The 8,871-nt window shown below is 62.2% G+C and overlaps 1 protein-coding gene across 1 annotated transcript in view; it reads right to left on the reverse strand.

The window, feature by feature from the left end:
- ASS1 (argininosuccinate synthase 1) overlaps positions 1 to 8,865 on the reverse strand; it is a 39,516-nt gene extending 30,651 nt beyond the window's left edge. The window contains exons 1-5 of the mRNA XM_006754208.2: positions 8,828 to 8,865; positions 7,872 to 7,940; positions 6,357 to 6,545; positions 2,504 to 2,560; positions 548 to 622 (exon numbers count right to left, since the gene is read on the reverse strand). Coding sequence (XP_006754271.2) covers positions 548 to 604 — 57 coding nt within the window. The 5' untranslated portion in view covers positions 605 to 622; positions 2,504 to 2,560; positions 6,357 to 6,545; positions 7,872 to 7,940; positions 8,828 to 8,865. The remainder of the gene's footprint in view (positions 1 to 547; positions 623 to 2,503; positions 2,561 to 6,356; positions 6,546 to 7,871; positions 7,941 to 8,827) is intronic.
- Between the last annotated feature and the right edge of the window lie 6 nt (positions 8,866 to 8,871).

The following is an 8,871-nucleotide window of genomic DNA, read 5'->3' on the forward strand; positions in this document are numbered from 1 at the left end:
AATTTTCTGGTGTGTGCACCGCGTGGCTCTCCCCCGTCTGATTGATTGAGGCTGTTTGTCAAGGACTGCCATCGCGTCGCTAAAAAGAAAGGTTCCCTGGGGGGAGGCTAAGGATCTTGATGTAAAACTTCTAATATGTTTTATTGCAACTTGTACTTCAAAAGGGCTGGCTCGACGCAGCCTTTGTCGGCTGCGGCTCCTCCGAGCGCCTACCTGCTCCCGGGAGAGCCCTGGGGACAATCAGCCGCCAGGTAATGAGGGGCAGAAAGTGGCCCGGCTCCCACCCCGGCTCTCCCCTGAGTGACACACACAGCAGAGGTGGCAGGAGAATAGGAGGCAGAGGGAGAGGCCCAGCCAGGCAGGGACCACACCTCTGTGGGGCTTGGCTGGCCCCAGAGCACAGGTGCCTGGAAAAGGGGGGGCAGCTGGACAGACCTGCCATCCCCAGGCATGGGGGTGAGTCCCAGCCTCAAGCCGGGGGTCCACGCATCCCCCGGGAGGGACGTGCGGGGCAGCAGGGAGGGCCAGGGGCGCGGCGGGCTCCTACCTTCGCGTACTCCATCAGGTCGCTGCGGCCCTGGAAGCGGTTGTAGAACTCGGGCATCCTCCAGGGGGCGATGACCTGGACATGGGGCGAGGGGTCAGACCTGGGGGCCCTGCTGCTGGCTCTCCTGGCCCCCGAGCACAGGGCCGGCCTCTCTGCTAAGGGGCAGGAGACTCCAATGGCCCCCTGGGGTCTCCTGCTGCTCCCCAGAGAGGATGCAGTCCCTGGGGACCCCGCTAAGCAGGGAAGGATGGGACCCCCCATGTTGGGGGTGGGTTTCAAGAGGCCCAAGCTCCATGGCAAAATGGTCATGTGACCCCAGGCGGGTCCTGCCCCTGGGCCTCAGTCTCCCGCACTGAGCCCTGAGGGTTTCTCACTAGCACCCCTGGTTGGAGGGCAAGCCCCCACCCCCCACCCCCGTGGGGTCCAGGGACCTGTGCTACCCAGTGGCCCTGCTCCAAGGTAGTAGGGACCAGAGATGACACATGCCATCTCCCAAACCCATTCCCTTGCTTCCCTTCGTCCGAACCCCAGCTGCTCTAGGCGAGGAAGGGAGGGGAGTCAGAGGCTGACTGGGGACTGAGCTCATTCCACCCGCCTGGGGGGGGCGAGGAGCAGGGATAGGCCCTCCAAGCGAAGAGCCCCCACTCACCCCGGCGGCCAAGCAGGGCCCTGCCCCTGCCTCTCACACAACGGCCCAACTAGACACAGGAGGCGGTGTGATTTCCAGGCTGTGGAGCTGGGGGTGGGGAGGGTGAAGGACCCCCCACCCTTGGACGAGCATCCCTGGCCTCACCCCAGCTCCGAGCCCAGCTTGCACCCCTGCCTGAGCCCCACCCCAGCCCCTGGGCTTGGCCTCTGCAGACAAAGGCTCGGAAACCAGACCCCACGGGCACCGGCCCGCACTGTCCGAGGGCTTCTAGCAGCCCCGGTGTCTGCGGTCAAAATGGGTCATTAGAGCGATGACCGCTCACCTCCAGGCCATGGGTACCCGAGCAGCGGCGGGTGGTTAAAGGGACAGAGGAAGACGCCCACGGAAGAAAAAGTGGAAACCCCTTAGGGCCCCTTGGGGCTTGAGAGGGGCACGTCTCCCGGAGCTGCAGCCTGAGGTGGCCTCGCAGGAGCGCAGACCTGCACCTGTGCCGGGAACCCCCCGGCCTGGCGCCCCCATCGCCAGCTGAGCTGGACGCGTGAAGCTCACACGTGACCTTGAAGACTCAGCACGAAAAAGGCAGCGCAACACCTCAGTAACTTTTCTACGTCGATGACACGTCGCACACATAGGGCTCAATAACGTATCTTATTCGGAAGATGTCACCTGTTGCTTTTCTTTTTTTAATGTGGACACGGGGCTCACATTCGTGGCGGGCGTTGTATGTCTACGGCTCAGCCTTGTGCCTGGAGGCTGGCCTGAGTGAATACTGAATGAATGAATGAGGAGATGAATGGATGAATGAATGAATGCACACGGTCGGCCTGAAGGGGGCGGGGCGGTGGCAGCAGGCTAGGTGGTGCCGCTGACACGTGCTCTCAGGACTGGGCGGCATCCTTGGGCAGGGGTGTCCCCAAGGTCCTCCCCATCCCAGGAAAGATTCCAAGACACTGGAGGCCCGGGCTCGGGAAGCTGAGAGGGGCCAGGCCTTCGCTGAGGGGCCCTGACCGGGGCGAGGGGGGCTGCCGGGAGCCCAGAAACCGGCCACTTGCACCCGGGAGGCCAGACCTTGGAGCGGCGAGGACACGGGTTGAAGGACAGCGACATCTGTCCATCCAGCGCCCTGACGGCCCAGGCACCTGGGCAGCCCCTTGAGAGAAAGTGCTGTCCCCCGGCAGCTGGTGAGGGGGGGCACTCTCTGTGGGGAAGGGCCCCCCCGCCCCTGGGAGGCTCAGGTGCACACTGTCCCTGTTCTTGGCATCTCCCAGAGCCCCAGACCTCGCCCCCTGAGAGGAGCGACTTCTTACCTTAATCTGGGGGGCCAGTGAGTAGCAGGTGAGCTCAAACCGGACCTGGTCGTTGCCCTGAAACACAGAACAGGGGTTGTCAGGAACCACAGCTGGGGTGTGGGAACGGGGGCATGGGCTGCTCAGTGCAGGCGCTGGATGGCTCTTTGAGAACCCCCTGAGCGGGCCCCAGAGCCTGTTGTGAAGATGGAAATGGCTTTCTCAAAGAAGAAACGCCAGCTCCGGCCCCACAGGCAGTCAGGTCTCGAGCAGAGCCGAGCTGGTGTGCAGGACAGGGTGCCCCGTGCCTGGCACGTGTGGTGAATACCATGACTTCTGTGCATGCACTGGTGTCAGCGTGGGCCCGGGGTGGGGTGCAGGGGATGCAGAAACGCAGCAGACTAAAGTGAGCTGTTGCACATGTATTGTGGGCATGGGGTGAGATGGAGGGCATGCATGTCTAGGTACATGGCAGGGATGCACACTTCTGGGGGTACACATGTGTGCAGAGCTGGGGGGCCCTTCTCCAGGCAGGGAGAGCTGCCCACACCTCAGCCTCTCCCTGCAGGTCCCCACCTGCGTGGCCCTGTGTGGCTCCATGATGCTGTGACCTGCCCTCCCTCCCTCATCGAGCGGGAACCCTGTCTCCTCTCCGAGCCTCAGCTTCCCATCTACATAATGGCTGGCTGGAGGGAGGGGGTGGAACCAGCTCACTGCCAGGGGCCCTTTGCTCCTCAGCTCCTCTCTGAATAGGGAGGGAAACTGAGGCCGAGACCGAAGGGCCTGGTCCAAGGGCACAGAGCCCACCCTGTGTGGATCGCCTGGCCTCTCTGCACCTGTGTCCTTGGCAGTGAATTGAGGGTCCCCCAGGCCCCCAGTGAGGGGACATCATCCCAGACACTGACGACGATGATGGAAGAGGCCGCCCCAGAGCTGGCCTCGGCCGCACAGCCCAGACCAGGCAGACAATGGCTGCCAGCGCCCGCCCGCCTCCCATCAGCTCAGCGGCTGGAGGGAGACAGCGCCGCGGAAATAACAGAGGGACCTTTCGCCTACTGTGAAAACTGCACGGGCGCCGGAGCCGGGCGGGAATAACATGTTATTTTCCAGTCTTGTCAGGCGCCATGGGAACACGGCTTCAGTCCCGCAGCCCCTCTCCGCGGAGCCAGGAGCTGAGGGGCGGGGGCTGCTCCTGTCCTGTCTCCTGGGGCCCCGGGCGGCAGCCGGTCGGCCGCCCCCTCACCCTCCATCCAATCCCTTTAGTGAGCGCCTACTCTACACTGCTTGCCACCTGGAAGAGCCACCTGGGCCAGTGGGATGTTTGACCCTGCGTTACAGATGAGGAAAGTGAGGCTCAGAGAGGTGGAGGCACCTGCCCAAGGTCACACAGCCAGCAGGCAATACAATCCTAACAGTTCACAGTTACTCAGTAGCTCCACACATCAGGAGCTCACTGGATCACAGCAGCCTTTGAGGTGGGCTCTATCTAATGCCCATCTTGTGGATGGACGAGGTGCAGTACGACCTGCCCGAGGGCCCCGGCCAGCACGGCCCCCGGAGCGGGGCAGCTATAACAACAAGCAGACTCGTCTGTGAGGCACGAGGTCTGGCGTTGCATATCGTGGACTCTCCTCCCCACGGCGTCACATTTCCCCAGAACAATGGTGGCTGCTGCCTCCTCCGACAGCACCCTGGGCCGGTGTCTGCCCACCATGGGGACACCCATCTGTTCCAGAGCCAGAGACCCTCCCAGAAGCCAAACAGGTTGCCTTGGTTCAGACTCTGCCCCAGACCAGGCTGAGGCCCATCAGATCCTTCCACTCCCTCACGCCAGGACCCTGAGAACCAGGCTAGCCCCTGGCAGCACCCCAGGGGGCCGGGGTAGAGCTGTCACACACACACACCATGTGCACCCATGTGTGGATACACGTGCAGACGTGTTTAAGTGTGGGTGCGGCGCCCACCGGGGCTGGGAGGGCTGGGAGGGGGGTGGCCCATCTGCTCCCAGGCCAGCCATGCAGATGGCGCCATTTACCAAACCCCTGTTCCCCGCGCCCCTGCCCGAGCCTGAGGCTCAGATTTCCAGGCTTCTTTTCCAAAACTGGTGGGCAGGAGGAGGCCCTGGGAGAGCTACCCCAGCTCCTGTGCAGCTCTGGTGGGGCGGGGTCAGGGTCTGTACCAGGTGCCACCGGGCTGGGCCCTGGGCGGACGCTGCCTCTTGCCCCCAGGCCTTTGCACAGTCTGTTCCTGCAGCCTGGGCGCCCTGCCCCCTCGGCGTTGGTGGTGAACACCTGCTCCATCGGATGTCTCAGTGCCACCGTCCCTCTCTCCCTGCTAGGTCAGGGTTCCAAGTCCCCAAATGCCCCCATGTGAGGAGGGAGGTCCATGCTGGACAAGTACTCAGTGCACAGAGCGAATGAACAGATGCGTGAAGGTGACAACGCTTCGGCGGGAACAAGGACCCCGGGGTCCCTAGGCCCCTGCATCTGAGAGGCCAGCAGCTGACACAGCCACAGGCTGGAACCTCAGGACTGGCCTCGCTGGATCTCCTCTGCTTCTGGGCACACCCCAGCTCTTTCTCTGCAGGGTGAACCCTTCCAGAATGTTCTGCCAAGATGTCCTACTGGGGTCTGCCTCTGGGGTTGCCAGCCTTCCGCAGGCCCAGCCCCCCCAGGCCCTGGTTCTGCCTTCAGGGGCCCCAGGGCCCCCTCCTGATATGTGATACCCGCCCCCAGCCAGCCAGCCCCCAGCCCCTGCAGGTGCCTGGGCCCGCCTGCCCACAAACTTGATAATTTTCTGGACGACGCTGGCCGTGGAGGCCCCCAGAGATGTTCCCAGTCTGGCTGCTCCTCTTTTGGACACTGAGTGTTACCTGCAGGGACATTCCAGGTCCCAAGGGGCCACACAACCGCCGCAGAGGGTGCTGTCCTCAGAGCCACAGCCCTTGGGGACCAGAGGCCCCTGGGCAGCCGCCTCCTTCTCCAGCTGCCTCCTCCAGGGTCTCAAATACAAGCCTCTGGTGCCCTCTGGTGGCCAAATGGAGCAGCGCCCACAGCTGCTGGTGGCTATTGCGTGTGGGTTACTCTGGGGGTCTCTCCCTGGGCCCCAAGAGCCCCTCAAGCCAAGGCCAGACCCATCACACACTCACCCACTCACTCTACCAGCCCTGAATGCCACCCCTTCCTCAGTCCTGATGGCACGGAAGGAGGAGCCTTCTCCCGCGGGAGCCCTTGCAGAATCCTGGTCTCCTGCTCCCGCCTTGAATACCCCCTGGGACGGGGATCTCACTGCCCAGCTCATTCAGCATGGACAGAGGAGCTTTTTATTCTGCGCTGACAGTTGTTCTTACTGACCTTCCTCTGCCTGCAGGAGCCCCTATGTCAGGTCTGATCATTGTACAATCAGGGCACGTCTCTGTCATTGAACGCTCACTGTGTGCCAGGAATTTCCCTACTCACGACTTCCCGCCGACCCATGAGCTGGTCCCATTTTATCTGCATGGGGGTGAAGTCACACAGCGTGAAAGTTGGGGGGCCGGGGGGGAGCCAGCCAGCTGTACGGGCCTTGAACCGCTGCTAACTCGGGGTTTCTGGCCCTTTCTACTATATAGATGGTGACGCATGCTCTGTGACCTCGGCCAGTGGCAACGTCCCCAACGCTCAGCCTCAAGTTGGCCAAATGGGGTGACATCCCTCCCACCACGCGTGGAAACGCACATACTGGTAATATTCCTCCTATTCAGTCCGTCCGCTGTGCACCTGGCAGTTATGGGGGGAACCCATGATGACCAAGGGCCATCTGTCTATCACCCAGCGCCCATGTCTCCCTCTGCAGCCCTGGCCGCCCCCTCCGCCCGGCCTACCCCTGGTCTCACCTTGCCCGTAGCGCCGTGGGACACATACTTGGCTCCCTCTCGCTGGGCGATCTCCACTTGTTTGCGGGCGATGCAGGGCCTGGCCAGAGAGGTGCCCAGGAGGTAGCGGTCCTCGTACAGCGCACTAGACTGGACGGCGGGCCAGATGAACTCCTCCACAAACTCCTTGCTGACGTCCTCGATGAACACCTACGGGGGAGCCCAGGGGAGGGAGTCTCAGCACGGGGGGCGAGGAGGAGGGCGGACTTCGTCAGGAGGCAGAGCCCCAGGTGATGTACAGGGTCTGCGTCTAAGGCAGACACTGCTAACGGACCCTGGCAAGCTGCACCTCCGCTTTTCATTCTGTATCTGGAGGAGACAGCGCTAATCAACCCCAGCCTACTCTACCCTTACTCTCTGTCCTGTATTCGGGGCAGACATTGTTAATCAATCCGGATACACCACCCCACTGACACTAGCTGTGGTCCTTCAATCCCTCCTAACACAGCATTCTGGCCTGAAATGAAACTCAGCTGCCACCTAAGATCTAGAGCAGTAGAGAGATGTCAGCCACCCACAAAAGCCAGCGAGGACTTTGTCCCCAGGGTCAGCTGGTAATGCCCGAAGATCATTTTGGTTTGGGTTGGGCAGGGGTTCCGGCATCTAGTGAGCAGAGGACAGCAGAGATGCTGGCTCTCAAAATGTACACCCCGGGGGTCCCCACGCCCCTTTCCAGGAGACTCTGAGCTAAAGCATTTGATATAATGATACAATCATTACATGCAAAAGCCACAGTGGGCAGCGGGGCCTGCCCCTGAGCACCAATGGGCTGTTGTGTTCCACACGCCTTGCTTCCGGTGCCAACTGCACTTAGGAATGGTCTGGAGGTGGTGACGATGGTTACTTTTGCTACATCTCGACCCTGGAGCAGGGACTGTGAGATACACACACGAAGCACATGGGCTGCCTTCCAGGTGAGCTACACGTGCCCTGCAGAGGGACCTGCTTCCGATTGGGTGCCAGGGGACCCCCCCCCCTCCCCGGGAGCGGCTCACACTTGCATTGTGAGCCCAGGTGAGCAGGGACCAGGGACCAGGCTGGCCCGTTCACCGTATGGGCCCCGCACCCAGCACAGGGCCTGCGCGCACACAGCTAGGCGCTCAATCAATGTGCTCAGCTGGCGTTTCCCGGTGCTGCTGAAGGGATGGGAGGAGGGGTGTGTGGGTGCAGATGAATGAGGGATGGGCAGGGGGATGGGCAGATGAAAGGGCCGATGAGTGAGTGGATGGGCGGGTGGACAGAGATGGACAGGGGATGAGTGAGTGGAGGAGGAAGGTGGGTGGATGGGGAGGTGGTGGGTGGGGGAGTGGCTGGGTGTGTACTCACACACCGGGAAGGGATTTATTTCCCTCTTGGGAGCAAGAGGACCCACCAGAAGGGAGACGGGGGACAAGGAGCTTTGGAGCAGGGAGGCCCACGGCTGCCCCACCACGTCCAAACCCCACTTCCTGTCCCAGACCCCCTCCCACCTGGTACCTTTTTGGCCCCGAGCTTCAGCGCCTTCTTCCTGGCCTCCTCAAAGTCTTCCTTCTGGCCGATGTTGGCCTGAGGGGCGGAGCAGAGGCCCATCAGTCCGGGAATGTCGGCCCCCGGGGTGGGCCCCGGGCAAGAGCCGCCCACATAACAGCCCTCAAATGGAGGGGCTTCCATGGGAGGGTGAGGCCCCAGGGAGGAGAGAGGGCACCCCAATATTTCCAGGAGCTATCACTGTGGGGGAGAGAGCTGGCCAGGCCTGGCCCCGGGCAGCAACGTTTGCTAACACTGACTTGAAGGTCAAAGGCTTCCCTTGAACCATCTATCTCCTCCCGCAATCCCCGCCCCCCAAGGACAAAGCCAGGTGCCGCCACTTGACCATCCGTTGAAGTTGGCGGATGGCAGAGGCCTGTGTCTGGGCTCCCAGCGGCCCTGCGCCCCGGCCTGGCCTCCAGTTGCTTGGGCCCCGCCCAGACACAGACGTGGCCCTGCATTCTGCTCAGGTGAGCCCCACAGGACAGCTGCCTGCTCTGTGCTCTGGGGGACATCTCGAGGCCTGGGGACACCCAGGACGCTCCGTTTACGGCAGCGGTTCTCCACCTGTGGGTCACGACCCCTTTGGCGGTCAAACGACCCTTTCACAGGGGTCGCCTAAGACCATCCTGCATATCAGATATTTACATGACGATTCATAACAGTAGCAACATGACAGTTATGAAGTAGCAACGCAAATAATTTTGTGGTTGGGTCACAACATGAGGAACTGTATTTAAAGGGCCAGGAGGTTGAGAACCACTGGTTTACGGGGAAGAAAGGGAGGCGGTGCAGGGAGAGCGCTTCCCAGGATTCAAGACAGACGCAGAGGGGGGCGGGCTGGGGAGTGACAGTGAGCGGCGGGCAGCTGGGTGCGGGCAGCTGGGTGCGGGGCCGGCAGGAAGACACACTGGGCGCCTCCTCACCAGGTAGGCGATGACGTCGTAGCCTTGTTCCTTCAGCCACACGA

The sequence above is a fragment of the Myotis davidii genome, unplaced genomic scaffold (genome assembly GCF_000327345.1).
Source record: "Myotis davidii unplaced genomic scaffold, ASM32734v1 scaffold651, whole genome shotgun sequence".
NCBI classification, from domain to species: domain Eukaryota; kingdom Metazoa; phylum Chordata; class Mammalia; order Chiroptera; family Vespertilionidae; genus Myotis; species Myotis davidii.